The sequence below is a fragment of the Nanorana parkeri genome, unplaced genomic scaffold (assembly GCF_000935625.1).
Source record: "Nanorana parkeri isolate BGI_ZX_2015 unplaced genomic scaffold, ASM93562v1 scaffold76, whole genome shotgun sequence".
NCBI classification, from domain to species: domain Eukaryota; kingdom Metazoa; phylum Chordata; class Amphibia; order Anura; family Dicroglossidae; genus Nanorana; species Nanorana parkeri.
Window position 1 is genome coordinate 2,553,928 of NW_017306344.1, and position 20,177 is coordinate 2,574,104.

The 20,177-nt window shown below is 39.3% G+C and overlaps 1 protein-coding gene across 1 annotated transcript in view; it reads right to left on the reverse strand.

The window, feature by feature from the left end:
* CSMD2 (CUB and Sushi multiple domains 2) overlaps positions 1–20,177 on the reverse strand; it is a 323,219-nt gene that overhangs the window by 240,028 nt on the left and 63,014 nt on the right. Inside the window, exons 9-10 of the mRNA XM_018576748.1 lie at positions 19,638–19,750; positions 3,818–4,000 (exon numbers count right to left, since the gene is read on the reverse strand). Of these exons, the coding sequence (XP_018432250.1) occupies positions 3,818–4,000; positions 19,638–19,750 (296 nt within the window). The remainder of the gene's footprint in view (positions 1–3,817; positions 4,001–19,637; positions 19,751–20,177) is intronic.

The window sequence follows — 20,177 nt, forward strand, 5'->3', positions numbered from 1 at the left end:
AGCTGTTGGGGACTCTATGAATCTAGGGAGTTTAAATTAAATGAAAGAACAGACTGCAGCTATGTGACACAGCCTATCCAGCTACCCACATTGGCATGTAGGCCAGATAGCTGCTTACCAGTTTAGAAGACACTGGGCTTTCATAGGTCAAGTAATCTGGAATCTAATGTAGAGAAAATACAGCAACCTCTGTTTTTAGTAAGCTTACTTCTGATAAATTGTGAGCAGGCTTTCAAAGTTCTGATCATCCTCGAGTACTAAATTCCGCTCTGCATATCTGAAAGGTCATTCTGAATGCACACATCTCCAGTACTTCCAAATAGTGTCAGTACTTGGCTGCTGCCACCCATCTCTCAAACATTTATACTGGCAAGTCACTATGATAAGCTGCCTAACTGTCCACTGGGAATGCATGAGAGGTGGGAGGGTTCAGGCACACCCTGTAACTACCATGAAGTTGCAGAGCTCATTAGAATAGGTCAGCATTCAGGTGTGGAGGAGGGAATAAAATCTGCTACAGCTACATGCTAATACCTCTAAATGACATCACTTTGTTATTAAAAAAAAAAAACAACTGATAACAGATATAGCGAGAATTTAATGTGAATTAGACCTATATGTGTGATCACTGCAAGCGGAAGATTTGTTCGGCGACTGACAAGCATGGAAGCTTAAAATACACGAAAGGCTCCTGTATGCCAGGCTTAATAAGTCCCTAATGCAGTTACTATGTGATACACAAACCTAATATAAACAAAAAAACTTCCTTTACCTTCCCTGACTGAGCCAAATCCCTTTCATTTGTGTCTCACATTCTCCCCCTCCAGCCACTACAGCTCACAGTGGGAGGGTTTCAGCAACATAGGCAGTGCTGTCAACTGTAGCAGTGCTGATAGCCATGTCCCCTGCAACATTTTCCATCCCTCTGCAGGGCAAGCAGGCACAGACTACATAAGAGGGCTCTCAATTCAGGAGTAATGCAGCACTGTTGCCACATCATCACAGGAAGGTCCATTAGAACTTCAGTGGAAAGGTCAACGGGTATTTGTAGGACTTTGCGTGGGGGACTATGAGAAAACTGCTAGTGCATATATAGTTCATTGCTGCAGCCAATGTTTTTTATATTTAGAGGCCAATGTTCTACTTTAAGTAAAAGACTAAGAATATTGGAGTGTACAATTGTAGGCATTTAGCATTACAGATCTGCATGTTTTCTACAGTTATTTAAATGATTGTGACTACCTCTGTTTATTTCCTAAATACTCTAGTCTCATATACTACGACATTTATGGACCCAAGCTGTTAACTACACCTCAGGTTTGTTATGCTTCACCTCTTTGATGTTACAAATGGGTCATTTTGAGGTATTGTGTTATCATATAACATGTTAGCAGCAAAAAAAGGATTATATCTTGAAGTCAAAGAGATAATGAAGTTTAACTTAGCTATAAAGAGAGACAAAATATATTTCCCATTTTCGGTACTTCTCTTCAGTAGTTATTAGTATCAACAGGGGCAGCTGAAAACAGAAATGTTATTTACTTTAGACTAATGTGAAAATAGGTAAATATCTAGAGAGTTGACTACAAACGTGGGGCTCTGCCGAGAAACTAAGGAAGCCGATAATTATGATTTGTACCTGGAGATGGACAAATTATCTTGTACTACCCTTGTTTCAGCCACTTTCAAGTTAATTCAGTTTAAAACTATGTATTTTTTAAGCTAACAGATTGGTAGACTTTGTCCAATTTTAATAAGCCAGTCAGAAAAAAATCTATATAAGTTCACACAATAAAGGGCAATACAATATCACATTGGATAGGCAAAATTCCATTGGGCAAAAAAAATATGTTTGCTTTGGCAATTAAGCAATCATATCTGAACTGCACAGCACCAGCACTAAATGTAGAATTGTTCTGATGTTCCCAGACGTAGAGTCAGAGGCTCATGAGTATTAGTGTTCAGCTATAAAGCATTATGCAGGCAACATGCTACGATAAATGTGAATGGAGCAATGACTGTGTATAGAGTATCTTTCTTACTTTTCCCAGATGCTGCCTGCCACTGTGTACACTGTACAATGCAGAAAGATTGCAGGTCACACTAGCCACTACCAAAACAGAAGCTGTTTGGATGGTGTTATGTCATATAAGTCATAAGCTCAACTCATAAGGACCATCATGTTCCAGTAAGTTGAGTCTGCACAGTATTGGGATTGCCCCTCATTACAAAATGACACAGAATTCATGAAGCTTTGAAAACTAGACCTAGGTTAGAGTTGCTTGACAACATATGATCAACATATGAGGTTGGTTGCTCTTGTATGTAGCAAATAGCCTATGTCAGTAGAGCCAACTGCATCTTAAATACACACTCAGTGGCCTGAAAAATAAAAACTTTGACCCTGCAGCAGCATTGAACCCACCATTGTTGGTGTTCCACTACTTAAACTCTATTACAATGCACTGTAGCATTGTAATGGAATAATACCTTCTGTCACAACTATATGACCTTAACATATTAGCTGATAATCAGCTGATAAAAAGTAAAAAATAATTTACCAAACATCACCTAAAATCCTTCCTACAGACCTTTGCTACCCAGCCCCAATATCCTTTTCTGCTGATGGAGAGCAAAGTGTATTAGATAATGCAGGCATAACATCCGCAGAAACAACCAGGCCTGTGCTTCTTGGGAAGGTCTGCAAGGTTCTCCAACCACTAAAAAAGTAAATCCATCTTTACATATATTGTTGAGTAAATTCATAATCTAAGCCAGGACAGCAAGATAGGGAACTTTGTGTAATGTATTACCTGTTTTTTTCCAAGGACTTGACATTTTTAAACTTTACAAAGTTAAGAATGCTCATAATTTGCTTGTTTCCATGTAGGAAGCGAAGGGAAAAAATGTAAAACATGGCTTATAAATCGTTAGAATAAAAACGCAATGGGATAAAGCAAAGTTACAACATTTCCATTAGGGTTCACTGAGAACTTTAAAAAGACTCCACAAAATAAACTATGGAATACATACTATCCACAAGATTATTACATCCTGTCTTGCTTTACAATATCAGATTTGTCTAAAAAAAAAGGCACTACAATTTAAATTATTGTTTTTTTGAACAGCGCCAACTGATTATTTGAAGCACAATGACATTGCCGTGCCATGGACAATTAATTCATGCCGTTGTACAAAGCCCATGTCACCCCTCACACTAGGGCACTGGACATGACAGTTATGCCTGAGAGTATAAAGAAGATATACATATTAATAGTGATGTTGCTCATTACATAGATCATCATCATCATCATCATCACATAGATCCTTTGCACTAAGATTATGCATCACAAAGCTTTGTGAGGATTAATACACACTTAACAGTTACCTGGTGAAGTAACTGTATTGTCCTACGTCGCTGAAAAATCCTTGTGTGTAGTTTAATGGTAAACCCACAACCAACATCCATAGAGTTAACTCAGCTAAAACACAGTGCAAGGTACATTAAAAACTGCCTGATTGCTGAAATTCTCTTCCTCTAAATTAAAACATGAATATTTCATGATAAAAAATAAGGTTCTCCTAGAGAGGCAGTAACTCCAGCTGCACCTCTCCCTTGTTCAGCGGCTTAAATTACTGCTGAAAATGGAATATGAATGTTATTAGCATGCGATTAGTATTTTCATTTGCATGGCACTCTGAGTCCTTATTGCCTTGGGGGAAAGGAAGGGTGGAAGATGAGTGGGTGCGTAGCACCCATTACTGGCTGGCTGGCCTGATTTTACACACACACACACAAACTCCTCTCATCACTTACACACACAACTAGGTTTTCTGGCAGACCATTGGCTGTTCTTTTGGCATGTGATTGTCGACTGTCCAACCAGCTCAAAGGCTGGCTGGCACCGAAATACCAGAGTGTCTCCATGTCGGAATCCAGAGCCCTCTCTCATACCGAATGCAGGAATGCCTGGATCGCCACAGCTTCCCTGGTCTATTTCTGAAAGACAAAAGCATAAAACAGCAATGTGAGTTAATGTATGTATCAGCATTGCAGAGGTTTATGCAGTCCCTACCTTTGATTTTCATTCTATTAGGGAACAATCTTTTCCATACATTTCTGATTCTCAGTATCTCAAGGAAATGGCATTAAGAGGTCCAATTAAACACAAAGTACAAGTTCATTTATATAAAAGTACAATTACTATTGTAGAAAATGGTGTATGGGATCACTGTATAGGAAGACAGCTATGTGTAGGAAATCAATTTTTCGAAACAGCAATTGGACAGAAAACAAAAATATAGCATTGCACAAGGGAATAGGGACTTTCTGATTTGAAAGGATGTTTATCAATTCACTCAACTCCTGAAGGAGTGGACAAATCACAAACTGCAATTACCATGATTTACAATTTGTAAGATCTGCCACAGACTAGTTAGATCAGCAAGGGCATATTAAAACGGATCAGCAAAAACTTGTTTCTTCTGTGTAATTTAGGATTTGCCTATTCATCAGCAAACAGATCACAAATTACATAGCTTGCTTCTGCTCTCTACCTTAGCACCTTTATCTTCAATAACTTCTGTTCTGATAAGCGTCTGAAAATTAGAAATGTATTCTTGAATGTTATTAAAAAGCTCTTTTATATAAATCAATTTGGAATGCGAGCATATAATCCCATTTGCAGACGCAAACGAAAGGTGAATACGGGGATTCATTACAAATACAGTTATCACAAGCATATCATTAGATCAACGTTCCTGGATGAGCAATTTTTATATAAACACAATCAGTTACATGGGTATCATAGAGTTTTATAATACACTAATTGAACAAGATATTAAATTCATCTAATGTGTATGTGTTTTTGCTGGATTTTACCTTTTAAAGTCAACAAGGCTTTCAGTACACAGTCATGGCTCACAACACCTGTTATTTATTAAATGGAAGCATACACTATGATGGAATACATATATTAAATATTTTTTTTAAGTTTCATTAAACTCCTTTTACTCTCTGTTCACAGTTTGATTCTTGCATCAGTGTGCCATGAAATTGTCTGCCTACTGAACATTTTTCAAACATGGTGTTCATGAAATGCTGCCATAACCTATATGAATAGCAGATTGCAACATAAATGTATTGCTAAAGCAGATGTGATCATAGTAACATTTGAAGAAAGATGCTTTACCAACAACATTTTTGACCAAGGCAAGCACAGATAGGGATCTACTGCTCCACTGTCTTAAATCAGGAGTCTATCCAAAAATAAAACAATGTGTAGAGTAGTGAGGAGTTAGTAGCTGTCAAATTGAAGAATGAAGAAAAATAAGAGTCACCAGCACTCCAGTTGTTATACCAATACGTATTTTATCAATGCATGATCACGTTATCACAAATGTGGCAGTACGTGGCAATGCCACTGTATAATCTCCATGTCTGAGTCCATAGTTTGATAGTGTCCAGCGCCTGCTGATGGAACAGGTGTGTGTAGCCGTTAAAATAAAGGTGTTGGGAAGGGTTCAGTGCTCCACATGGGAGACAGGAAAACTCCACCCAGGAGTCAGAGTGGAGTCCAGTGCAGCAGGGAGATGTGGGTTGCAAAAACAAGTGTACGGGATAGCACAAGACTGATACTGTCTGGAGGAACAGACAGTGACCCGAGGTCTGAGGTGCTGTAAAATGCAAAGCCAGGAGGCTGGATGTGCATGTGTTGCCAAGAACCCCTGTGTGGTTAATTACTTTGTTTTTGTGAACTTTCTTTTAATAAAAGTGGGAAATGATGATTTCAGTGAGTGGATGCATCCTTAATGCGCTACTGTTTGGAGCAAATTCTCACACAAAGCAAACAATTGCTTTGTAATAACTTGAACATGCGTCAATAAAAGTTGTAATAGTATCACAGTGCCGGTGAGTATTGCAGTGCCGGTGACTCTTCTGTCTTTTCATTGTTTGCAAATGCGGTGCTAGCCGCTTGTAACTGCAGCACCCACCATGCACCATTTTGGGATTTAATTGTCAGGAGTGCAATGGAACATGTTTAATAGATTGCTGTATGTGTCACAGCTGAAGAGAAACCTCTACTAAAAAAAGTGGTTTTATTGTTGTGTTTAATTTCCCTTTCAAGGTGGCACCAGTTACTAGAACATGAAGTGGTGGAAAATCTCCCTAATGGAAACATAGCACTAAGAACCCAACAGAATTCTAACTTCCCTATTCTATTCAAATAAAAAAAAAAGGTTTTGCTTGGACTTCACTGATAGCATGAACCACCTATGATGCACATATATCAGGGCTTAAGAGAAACAGCATACAGAATGCACAAGTAAATAGAAAAACTAGAAATAAAGTGTCTTTCATCTGATTAGCCCTTCATATTTTGGCATAAAGCTGCACTACAGTGGTCATATAATTTGTAACAATTTGATGCACCATCCTACCATATACTATGTCTTCCAGTTCACACCAATGTCTTCTCAGGAATGGCATTCTATGCCGTAAGTAGTAGCAGTTAATTTACCTTCAGTATCTACAATATACTCTTTCCTTTCAACAAATATTTTTTTTACAGCATACAATCATGACACATTGATGTAACTAAGTAATTCAAAGTCTGATTCGTTGCATTTAGCAGACAACTACAGACTTTAAGTGGATGTGTTTGTTGTGTTTATTTGTCAAGACCTTTAAAATGGGGAAAGTAAGCACTAATGCAAGATAATAAACATCTGCCAACATCCCGTTCATTCAAACTGTATAATGAGTGCTCATATAATATGTCTATATCTGTGACACAGCAATATTTGCACATATTGTACAGACAGACAATTCTACTGATAATAAATATCATATAGTATTCATTATTATTTTTTTGCTATGTTAAACTTTATTGTAAAATATGGCAATTATATTTTTTATAATATAGGTCACACTGGCGTAGAATAAATACCGCTGCTAACAAATAGTAATATGGCCACTGCTAGCAGAATGCACATCAATGTATTTATGCACATACATGTATAAACATATATTGGGGTTGAGTTACTGAAAGAAAAGAGGCTCTTCATTTAGTAAAATGAATGTTCACTTTAAAAAGTGAATGTTAGTAAATGAGGGTGTCATGGATCGGGACTCACGGAGTCAGGTATGTGGACCCTTTGCACTACACTGGCAGGGACACTTAGAGAAAAGGGTCCAAGCAGTGTAGGCTGACAACTCCCAGAGCTGGAGTACAAGCAAAGAACAGAGCAGGGGAACTGAATGAAGCAGTGGAAGTCAGCTTAAGCTGGAAGTTCAAATACAAGGCAGGGTGCTACAATGCTGAGTAGGTGGCATGGGATGCTAAGTAGGTGGCATGGGATGCTAAGTAGGTGGCATGGGATGCTGAGTAGGTGGCATAGGGTCCCCCAGGATGGGGAATCTAAGGCCAGAGCTCCTGATGGTGGAGATGGGCTTGGGTGCGTGCTTACCCCAGGTCACAATCCCTAGGTCCACCCAACTCACCTAACAGGTACAGGGTACGAATGAAAGGTTAGGGACAGGCTGAAGACTTCCAGGGACAAAGCAAAGCACAGGGTAGACTGTAGACAGGGGTTTCCAAGGACAAGCTAAAGGTTTGGTACATGGGAACTCTTCCAGGAATTCAGGGTAAATCACAAATGGGGGACTTGGGAAAGCGTTGCTCGGGCCCCGTGCTGTTCGCTGCCCTGAGTTTAAATAGAGACAGGAAGAGGGAGGATCCACAGGATTGGCCACATGCGGACTGCACTGCTTGGCTGAGAAGCTGTATAAGCAACAGCAGGAGACGTCGGCCGACGCCTAAAGCTGCCAGACAGGTGCAAGTGTGAGTTAGGTTCAGAGCACATGTCTGGAGGACTACAAGCATCAGCACAGCCCTGCCTGCCTGCAGAACCAGGGGTAAGAGGTATCTTATACTTGTAGAACTACAAGTAACAGCTCAGCTGCAAGTCTGCAGCTGAACTGTAACAGAGGGGAATCTGTGCTCACTTTGAATATCCAATCATGTGGCAGGGAAAAAAACAAAACATTATTTTTGCTAGCACAGGTTGATAGAAGCAAACATATCTTCATCACAGTGGATAACAGTCTTTTTTCCTTTGTCCTCCATTCAACCCCAAGGATTCATACTTCTAATACGCCAGTGACCTTTATCTATGTAGTGCCACAGTAGTGCAACAGTGTAGGCTCCAACTTGTTTTGTTTTATGAATTATTTTTAAATGTTTAATGCAATTAAAACATAACTATATATATATATATATAACTGTACATATAGGGATGACTGTATCATTATAGTGTTTATGCATGGACAATGTACTATTAATGCAGAGATAAACATTTTAAAACCATTCTGACTGGTTGCTGTGGGCAATAAGAAATCTTCCAGTTGCACACATTTCATACAAAAGTGCTGAGCAATGAGCAACCGGAGAACAAGGTCATCCTTAGGGGGGCAAAATCATTACTTTGCCTATACACAATTTTGAACCTGGTTTGCCATATGAAACTGGAACCAAAAATTCAAGTTCAATCATTTTTACCTATCCATTTCTAACAATGAAAATAAGGAAATCATGCTCCAGATTTACATGCTGTAACCCAGTCCTGTCCCCATGTTATCATGGGATAAGACCTACACAACCGAGGGAGTTTCCATAATGTATTAGACATCAAGAAAGAGGACAGAAGAAAAAGAACAACAAAAGAACCAAAGAACTGATGAATATAGACACAAGGCAATTTTCTGTGTAGTATGAGAAATCCCATTGCAGCAGGTAGCGGAAAAATGTCAGACAGAGTTGAGCAAGTACTTTTGACACATTTCTAAACAGAGATCAAGCGGACTGTTTTCAAAGCTAGTTACTTTTTGTTCTTTTTACTGCCATTTTTGTTATTTTCCATAGAATGATCAAACAGGGGCTGCAGAAAATAGGATGATGGGGTAACAACTGTGGCAATAACAGCATGAACTTAAAAGCCTCAACAGTAATTTATTCTTAGGATCTGCTGATAATAGCAAACACTCAAAGCATATGGTTAAATGAAAAATTAAGAAAAAAAGATTATTAAAATATGGAAATATTCATGTTTTTCTTTCATATAGTGGTACATGAATTATTAGTTGGACCTAACTGAAGATCATGAAATGAGTGTACAGCTTTTACTGTCACTGTGCAGCAGGCACATTTGGTAGTAAAGGACAGACTTAGGTTTCCTTCATCAATGGACACACACTGTCCTCGTTTTTCTTTTAAAGCTAACCTATAGTCACTCCACTTAAATTATGATTATATATTGATGCTCAATTATATAATTTGCAGCTTTTCTATTGATAGCCTAGCCTATGCAGAGCAGCAAGGAAATGTCTGAAGTCAGAAGCTGTTGGTTTGACAGACACCCCATCTCTCAATCACAGCAACTTACATATAATGGGTGTTACTACACAGGCAGAGCAAAGGTAGTATGTTTTGTGGAATGCCTCCCCCAAGCTAGTGGCTGTATTACAGTGACGTGCCGTGCCTTCTGTGCTGGGTGAGGCATTCCCCAGCCCCACCCCGTCCCACTGAAGCCCTGCCCCCAGCTTAGTAACCAAGCTATGTGGGGAGAAGGCAGGGAGGAGCCTCCCTGACCCTCACTTGCTCGTCACTGGTGAGCCATCGAGATCGATTTTTTTTTTGATTGGACAGCTTGGACCAATTGTGCTTTGCCATTGGTCCAAACCATCCACAGAGCTCACGCCTCTAACACAGAGTAGAGGCTGTGACAGCTCTTGCCTCACCAAGATAGGTTACACAAGCAGTGGGGAAGCCCACTGCTGTGTAACCTGTCAAAAGCCGGCAGCAGTGCTGCCTGTAATTAACAGGCAGCGCTCCGTCCATAACAGGTTACAGAGCGGGGAGGATTTCCCTGCTGTGTAACCTGTTACAAGCTGCTCTGTAAGGAGAAAAAGCTGTCAGCGGTCTGAAGCTGACACCTTTTTTCTTCATAATACTAGGTGAGGCTCTGCCTCACCTGCCTCCCCGACCGCACATCCCTGCTGTAAAGCAAAATGGGACATGGTAACCATTCATTTTTATGCTGCCACTGGTGACTAATTAACAGTTAACTGAACATACTGCAGAGAGAAGCTGATTGGCTACTATGGACAACTGCTCCGGTTTCAGTCTGCTCCAGTTTTGATCAATTCCACCCATAGAATCTAACCATCACAATATTCAATGCCCAGATGCCACATGTAATTATTTATGATATTGTTGTATCCACAGTGTAATACAACAATACTGTATATGTTTAAAATAGGTAAAGTAAATATGAAGGGAGCATTACAGTAAATCAATAATACTGTTGTTAATGGTAGAAGCACTATTTATACAAAAAAAAGGGTCACCAAATACTGAAAAATTGTTTGACACCTATGCTCCATTGCAAAGAAAAGCATTACGTCCCAAAACACATATAATCACTAAAACGTGCTGTATATGATCCATAAGCACATTATAGACAAAATAAATCAGAATACAGTATAAAATATATTTTTTTCTTTTTTTTTTAAACTCTTTTTGTTGGGAAAAATACTGTTATAAATATGATGGGACTGCAGTGTAAATAACATGGAAAATACAGACGCTTGTGTAATATACTCTGTGTACAGTAGGTGGCACTAGAAAGGTTTTGGACCATTCCAGTATACATAAGCATAGTGCTGGCAAACCCCTGGTGTTTAAGACAGCTGTGTTAAATTTCAAGAACACTTGCGTCAATCTATTTCAGAAAAAGTGGCATGTGCACAGCATAGTTCCATCGTGTTAAGATTTGGTGGCTGAGGCTGCTGCACTAAAGAATTGTAAAACAGCAATTGTAATGTTCTGAAATAGAAGAAAAATGCTTATGGAGCCCCATTTAAATACCGTCGTGCTGTGAGCTATGTTTTCATGTAAACACTTTCTATACTGTACGCCAATAATTATTGCTGCAAACAATGGCTTTCTTCTTTCTAGCATCAAATAGGTTAACGGGAGCCTCCCCCCCTCCCTGGCACTAATTCACAGCGACTACTGTACACACATTATTTCCATCCTGTCCTTTAGCTTGCACTCCATTAAACCGGTCTGTTAGTAGAGTTCAACACGAGCCATCAGCAGGGAGAGATTGGAAAAGCGGGGAGGGGATGAGATGGGAGAAAGCATTAGCCAGAAATGCCCTTTAAATATTCAGCAAACATCCATTAGACAGGTCAGGCACTTAGGAAACGACTCTGGATGTGGTGTGCCCATACATAGTGGACCGGGGTGCTACTTGGATAATCAAATGGAATTGTACATGTAGGGAGAGCAGTGCTGCTGTACTGAGGAAGACACACCACAATCAAAGAGCTCTCTGTCTAGGAACAAACAACATACTTGAAATGGCACCTTGTGTTCTAGGGAATGTGCCCATCAATACTTACATCTGTGTATTGATTTTACAATCTATCAAATTGTTTACCCATCAATCCCTCACTTTAACAATAGAGCGTCCCAGTTCTATACAATCAATCTTTCAGTTACATTTATTTAAGAAATGAGTGAATCATTCATTCTGAGTACACAGGATCATTTCTGTAAAATAATATATAAACCATTTCTACAAATGATAGTGAAATAGTGAGCCTGCCAAAAGTGTTCAGTTGGGAACCGGAGCACTTCCTTTATATACTCTGGAAGATATTTGAACACTATCAGGTTTAATTTGAAATTTACTCTATTTGCTTATATGTTACCTTCCCTGGTTCCACACACCTTATTTTAGACACAGTGACATCATCATTGGGTTTCTGTGCTTCTCTATACAATGCTGGCAGATCATGGCTGGTGTGAGGGGCTGGCAGGGTGCTGTACATAGGTTACTGGAAACATTACAGCATCCTGCCACTGTACTCCTCTCAAGAACCTTAAGCCATAAGAGAAGCAGTGGGCTAGCCCTTGGGAGGAGTTATACAAATATCAAAATGCCTTTATGTTCATTGATTTACAAGTTGCAGGGTTTGTTGACCCCTTTTTTCCTTGTGTTTTGTTTATCATTTTGATTTTGCCCTTACAATAGGGCTGACTGTCTGAATTGTTTTATTATTGCTGAAAAAATTCTAAATAAAACTTAATTTAAAAAAATGCCTTTATGGGGCGGTTGTCAGTTTGGAGAGCAGTGTGTACTAGGCAAGCTGTATTTGCATGCAGACTGCCCTAAGTAATACCTAAATGTGATGGTGAGCCTCCATCCTTGAATGAACTGTAATCAAATAAATGAAAGGGGTGGGTCAGGGGCATAATTAGGCACTAGATGATGCTGGAGGTCCTCCAGCCAGGAAATCAGACGGGCTCTAAAAATGTTTTGGTGCTTCATTATGGTTACTTTATGTAGCACATATTGTATCTAGATAAAAATCAATATTGCTGGTCCATAATACTGATCTTCTCATAATACTTATTAAGAATGATCAGTTACAATCCTGACCTTACCAAAACAGCATAGGTTTAAAAAATCACTATAGCATTATACAATAGACCTGTCCAGTTTTGTTATCCAGGTACCCCAGCTAGGTAGCTCAAGTAATGTTCTGTGCTCCCTGGGACCAGTGGTATATCCAGGGTATGGAATATACGGCACATACCCTGGGTGCCACTTGAAGAGCGGGCACGGCTTCATGGGTGAGCCACAAAGACAGCTGACACCTCCCACCCCATTTCTTAGCAACATGGGTTGCTCTGACTGGCGTCCCTCCCAGCTCCTGGCAACCAGTGCTGTCACTGGTTGCCAATAGCTGGGCATGAAAACCAGGGATGCAATTTGTTTTAGATATGCCTCTACCTGGGACCTCTCAGCAGAAATAGAGCAATACAATCTGGTCTAAGACCTGTCACAGCCTGTGACTTGAAAATTAAATTGCAGCACATTGATAAGGTCATATGGTTACATGTAGATGTCAGCACTGGGCAATACAGCAGATCCTGATTGGATACGATTTCTGCTTTATCTTTCCCTCCCCTCTAGTCTGTGTGCTGCAGTACAGGAGATAACATGTGGCTGACATAAAGAGGAATTGTCAGGAAGCCAGAACTAGCCTGTGCAGCTGGAATTCTGGACAGGCATAGAATTGTGCGTGGCTGTGCAACAATGCATTGACATGCACACAGTTGTGCATACATTCCATGGTGCACGTGCTTGTTTAGAATGGTGGTGCCAAATGGGCTATTTATGGCTGAAACACCTTGGCCTCCATGCTGACTGATCTGCAGCTATGTCTTGTCACTGGTTTCCTGAACCTGCTTTATTGATTGATCATCCGTAACTGACCCGGCTCATCTTGACCTTCCGCTCTGCAACTTTTAACCACTGCTCATTTGTACTACTCTTCTACCTATTGTCTGGTACCACACTGCTCACAAGTTCCTGACCATGTCCTGTCTGATTCTGTACCATGCTGCCAGACTGTTGCTGACCCAGCTTGTTTCAACCCCGCTATCTGGATCCTACGTTTAGCCCCTGCATCCTGCTGGAAGACCCTTACGTCCGGCACACAGTTCCTGCAGAATCTACATCACCCTCCGGCACCCTTGACACTCCTTGTCCTTACGCACCTGTTCCACTCTCTAGTGGTGTTTGGACTGGAGCAGCAAGAGAGGCTGCCCTCATCATCTTATGCTCCCATTAAGATACGTGACAGGAATTTATGTACATTTCCAGCTGTGTGTAAAAATATGCTCACTGATTTGTTAATGAACCTGTTACTGGATTAATTGGTGTCTTTATTATCTGCCTGGAGTTCAGCATTATGTGAAATGTGACACATATATGCTTTAGATCACCTTTTATGTCTGTTTTATGGGGGGAAATACCATCTTGACACACTTAGCTATTAGGTAAGAGACAGACCTCGGTTATCAACACCTTGTATATTTGTTTTATATGCAAGATTAAAAGAACATCTGAGGAATTAAGCTCTAAGCCTTGGAAATGCCATTGGCTTGTCCCCTCCCAACAATCTGGTTATAGGAGATTAGTAACTCAGACTACAAAAAAATAATAAAGTATGTGCAAGGAGCTCAGATTGACACCAGGCGTGGATTAATTAGGGCTGCCTTTCAGATTTATGAGGAATGAAAAATAGCAGAGGCTAGGACAGAACTAATCCTGATTGCAATGAGGGATCCTCAATCAATTGCGATACAATACACATTATCACATACTGTAACTGATATCCAATATACTATTTTCTTATCTACTTACATTTCTAACCTTATTTTATCACTGTTCTACATGGATAGTTTTACATTGCCACAATCCTAGTGTATACTGTTATCCCATTAAATGCTGAAGTGGTATGGGTAAAGCTAGCAATAGGGGCTAAACAAGAGAAAATAAATCGATTCCACTATCCATGCTAAATAGCAGGGATGGATAAATCTCCACTGATGGCTATTGTATTCAGCAGCTGCATCACCCGCGTCTGCCTCATACAGTCAAGAAAAAAAAATGGCAAACGCACTCATCAACTTATCACCAGCTTTAAAGCAAGGTGCACATGGAAGGGCTTTAAACAATACAACAGCAAAAAACACACTCACCAGCCAGCATGCAAAAAAACTTGTCTAACAGCTAAGGTTAAAAACAGGGGGTTTAGATACATGTCTTATGCAGAATATGTGAAAGCTGCACTGCCTCGTCAAGGCACCTCTGTGTAATGCGGTCCTAACTCTAACCTATGAGAGTCTCCATCTTGGAGCACATGTAGCAAAAGATAAAATTGGGTGCAGGTTTGCCAGGAGGCAGTCCAACCCCCTTAAAGACACAGGGACACACAAGGGTCCCCACACATCACAACGGCAGCTGAGACCCCCAGTGTGTCATTGCACCAAATCAGTCAAGCAAAACAAATGGCAAACGCACTCATCAACTTGCGGTTGACACATGCAGTAACATGGACGGGGAGAAGTATAAATGGACTGACATCACCCGTATTCCATTGAGAACTCTGGTGTGGTGGCTGACTCTTATCAGTTCCATGGGGAAGTGTTCTATAGTACTTTCCTAGGGTGACAACACTGATATTCCAGAACAGTGAGAAATCATTGCCACCCTAGGAAAGAATACTGGCTGGATCATGAAATAAAAATAAAGGAAAAAAGACTGAGAAAAAAGAAAACGAATACAACAACCACTTCTAAAGACTGGTAAACTACCTATAACCAGCCTAACAATATACTCCCTTTTTGTTCGTGGATTTAGACACACTTACATCCTCACATTTGGGTAATAAGAAAATTGTTTATCTTAAATTACCAATGCAAATACCATATGTGCTATTTCTTGCCTTTGCTAATGTAATATGTTAATACTTGTCATTGTAAAAATGTATGTAAGTTACAAAATTGCGTAAATTATCACATAACTTATTATTGCTTCCTAAAATTTACCTAGATTATGTCTAGAGATAATTGTGATTTCCTAAGAGTAATCCTATAATAGGAACCTTCTGCGCTAACCAGTGAATATTATTATACAACGAACACTAACAGGTCTATTCATTAATGGGTGAAGAGTTTAGAGAAGGCAGGAGAAGTGAACAATCTAGGACAACATAGCTGATTTGGAAAAATTCTCCAATTCAGCTCTCTTTCCAGTTCACCTATGTTGTCCTAGATTGTTCACTTCTCCTGCCTTCTCCAAACTTATCTTCCTTTTGCGAATAACCCTGTTAATGTAGTTTAACCACTTGAAGATTTACTAATGATAGATGTCTGTAAAAAACAGTAGCAAAGTTTTTAAGATGCATCCTTTATGTCCAGCTCCTGTCCCCCACCACCGTTACCCCACCTCTATTAGTGGCACACACTGACAGCTGGTAAGTGCTTTGTATTACACTTTGTCAATACAGCCTCCTGTGTAAAATGACACTTGCAGATATTGTGTAAATACAATGGGGTCTATTCACTAAGCTGCGAAGGATCTAGCCGTAGCTTCGGCTGATCCCTCGGCTAGCTTAGGCCCCAGGGCCCCTTGGGTTCAGTATCCACTATAGCCCGTACAGCTCCCGAAGTCGGACAAGCGGCTCAGTGGAGCCGAAGGCATATGCTTCGGCTCGACTGAGCCGAGGTGAAAGCCAAAGCTGGCCGAACGGCATCGCACAGCTGGCCACTTGCACAGACAGATCAGCATCCCTGGTTACCAGGTAACCATAGACGCTGATATCCAGATAGCCCAACTCTCCCGGACGCTCCGGGAGTCTCCTGCTATTAGATAGCGGCTCCCGGCCGCACGGGAGAGAAACACTTTCTCCGGGAAAGTTTTACTCTGCTCGATCGAGCAGAGTAAACCTTTCCCTGCTGTGTTGTCTTTTTTTTTTTTTCTCATCTGACATTGGAGCCGTTGGCTGCCATCAGCATAAATAAAAAAAACACCATAGGAATGCATAGCTAGATTCCTATTGGCTATTTCCATTTGCAATAGCCAATAGCAAATGTAAATGGCACCTTTTCAGACTGGGCTAGTGTAATGAGCGGTGTGCCTCAGGGTTCTGTGCTGGGTCACATATTGTTCATTCGGCTGCCTTAATGCAGCTTAGTGAATAGATCCCAATGTAAAAACGTAAGGTTTCATTGTATTTACTATTCCATTCATATGTAGCTCAAAGGTGTGAAATTTGATCAATATATAAGTAACCTTACAAGTTTAATTTTTTTTTCTAGCTGTATTCCAATTTAAGCCATTGTTAACACTTAGTTAACCCTAATCAGGCCTAATTAACTTCTTCCTTCCCTTTTCCCTTCAGCTTTTATTTTTCTGCTGAATATATATAAACTCTATATATTTATCATCACCAAATAAATAGGCCCATAGCAGAAATTTAAAAAATGCTCTGGTCCATAAGGGATATACAGGTATGAGAAGTGGTTAAGTAAACAGTGACATTTTCATTATAAACTACATTGATTTAGGTTCATCCTAAATGCAGGGCAAATATACATAACCAAAGATCATATCTTAACACCCTAATTGAGGATTTAGGTCACATTTGACCCACAAATTTAATTCTATTGGTGTGAATGGGTCTCAGCTTCTTTCATTCCTCACAACTACATCTGTGCAAGCAAATCCTAAGAAAAACATGTCTTTCTAGCTATATTTTTATAAATCAGAGGAAGGATACACACATGTAAGCAATTTGTCAAAGGATGCTGTCTTGTTTACTATTGCTCCTTTAAATGATAAATAATCTAAAGGTGCAGTGATCTGTAACAACCAGTCAGTGATTAACTTTCATTGATCTACTGCAATTTTCACAATAGACATTAATATGTGATTATTATGGTTGAAACACATTTGCATTTCGCTAACATACAACCCTCTGAGAAATCATGAAGTCAATGATGTAAGTTGCTTAATTTGTCTTTTACACCGAGCACAATATATCTGTGTCAGGAAAGGATGATGCATTTCTTTTAGTGCTTTTACTTATTTACATCTATTCTTTTCAAACGCATGTCCTTTGGATCTAATAGAAATGGAGATGGTAGTTGGTGAACTAGAACATGTATATGTAAACCAAGAATCCTTGTTTATATGCTAAAAGTTTGGTAGAAAATGGTAAGGTTGTATTGTAGCATGTAGAAGGTTAATTCAGAATACCATTGTGGTTTTACATGATATGTGTATCTATGTATTTACACCTCTCACTATTTTCATTGCGGATTTGCTGGAAACATCATTGAATGGTTGCTTACAGTCCTTGCTGATATTTTTAATACTTGTTAAAAATATTATATTTGTAAAAAATAATTGTCACTGTTAATGTGTGGTCACACCAATTGAGCACCTCATGTGTTACACATACAGAATACAAGCTATTTGGATTTGAGCACAGACATATCTCCATTTCTTTATCATAGTGCAGGACAGTGACCAGGCCTGCGTATGTAGCTCTGCTCCAAATGTGTCTCTCTGCCCCATATTGGCACTATGTCCATTAATGTACACTATAAGCAAGTAAGCATTTGGCATTTTGCACAGTAGAGCAGGGAATTGCCAGGCAGCGATCACTTTAAAGCAGTTGGCCGGCATGAATATGTATTGCAATATATGCAAACCAAGAATCCCTGTTTTTATGCATAGGTTTGCTACAAATACATAAGGGTGTAACAGTGTGCAGAGGGTTAATTCAGAATTTTCATTGTTCTTAATATATGACTATTGTCACAACACATCATGATTTTTGACAGTTATAGTGTCAAATAGGAGTTGTGTTGAGCTGCTGGGAAACAGGATCCATGCTTTTACAATCAGAGGGATATTAGTTCCCTGTTTCCTTAACTGTGAAACACTAAAACACGTACAGTGGTTGTAACTATAAAACATCTCTCAGTGAAAACATGTGGGAAGCAATAAAAAAGGGGCTGCATTCTATTTTGCTCCATATTTTTCTTCCAGACTTATACACACACACAGAAATAGATGGCAGATACAAGAACTCTGCATTGAGTAGTTAAAACAACAGAATGGATTATTGGCTCTTCAGCCAATTTGAGGGATATTGTTTTCAATAATTGTCTTTGCAAGCCTCTAAGATCAGGGGTGATTGTACACATCCAGAATATTCCTTGTTTGCTACTCTCCCCTCAGGCAGGTTAAGAAACATGTTTTTTTCCATAAGCAGTTAATAACTTATTGAATCAATTACTGTTTTATTTTAAAGAATGAATAAGGGGTGGTTAATTTCTAGTGTTAATTTTGATTTATATGTGATCTTTTAGGATGATTGTTCAGATTGGTATTACTGTTTTTATCTCATTTATAAGATTTATGATGTTGCTATTGGAGTGGATAGATGCCAAAAAAATGTTCACTGTGTCTTGTATACAACTATAATAAATTATCTCATCTTATATAGAGACTATTTCATTGGTCATCGGTATATTTTATATATGTACTCTTACTCGTCTATCCAAAAAAGGCTACCAATTCATGCAGCGCTTGGCTTTTCCAGTCCTTTACCTAGAATATAGATGAATCTGAGGAAAAGCCTTTATCATTGAAACTATATAAATAATATATTTTATGTATAGTGCAGAACAGCAGGTCCCCTATGTGAAAAAAAACTATGGGTATCTCTTTTTCATTTGCGCTGTTGTTTTATTGTTAGGGAACACTAGTATCTATTTCTAAATAACTATGTGTAACTAAACTATATTAGTACTTTTTTAATTGTAGAAGGAGTCAACTATACTATTAGAGGTGCCTAATCTCTGTAGATGGTTTTAGGGTTTCAGGGACATTGCCAGGCTAACAAAGCAACATGGTAAGGTTTTTTAAAGGTTTGTGCTGTATGACAATCCCATTTATTGGCCTGTTAAACTGGATAAAGGGTCTGCGTTACTGATATACTTAAATCTGTTTGGTTGATAGAGACACCATGGTCAATTCATTGAATAAAAAGGCATGAATGAAGGTTATATGAAATAAACTTTGTTTCAATGAAAGCCACACAATTGCTCAGAAAGTGGATCTTATCTCTTATTGAAGCGAACTAATGCAGCATATGGTGAAACATCTGTGTACACACAGCAACCTTATACAGATAGGCTCACCTTCATAAGATGCTTTAAATCCCAAGTTACTTCCAGAAGAGTCTGTCCTGAAGAGAAGCCACATCTGATGATTGGAGCTCACTATGAGATCTGGAACGCTGGCTCCTGTCAGACTGTTATAGAACAGGTAAAAAGGCAATCAAGATTTGAAGCACTGGCTAAAGAAAAAACTACCTTTTCATTAACTACAAGAGTGACATTTCAGCTGTGTTCATGCAAAAAACTCTGCCTTAAACATTTTGAAGGGTTAGTTTTCTGTGTTCCATCCATATACCATGTTTTGTATACAAATGTGACTCATTCTGTTACATATTTAGTGCAGTAGGACAAAAATGTTTTATTTCAGTGTGCAGTAGCACCTAATAAATCACCTAGGAGTGGCTTGTACTCTGGATTTTGGGAGGATATGTGAGGACAAACTGTTATAGACCTGTTTTACCAAAATAATAAACTGGCCCTTGCAGCTTAGCTTAGCACAGGTATGTTTATTTTCAGAGCACCCCAGGAGCTTTAAGACCAAAGTTGCATTATTGTGCTTTA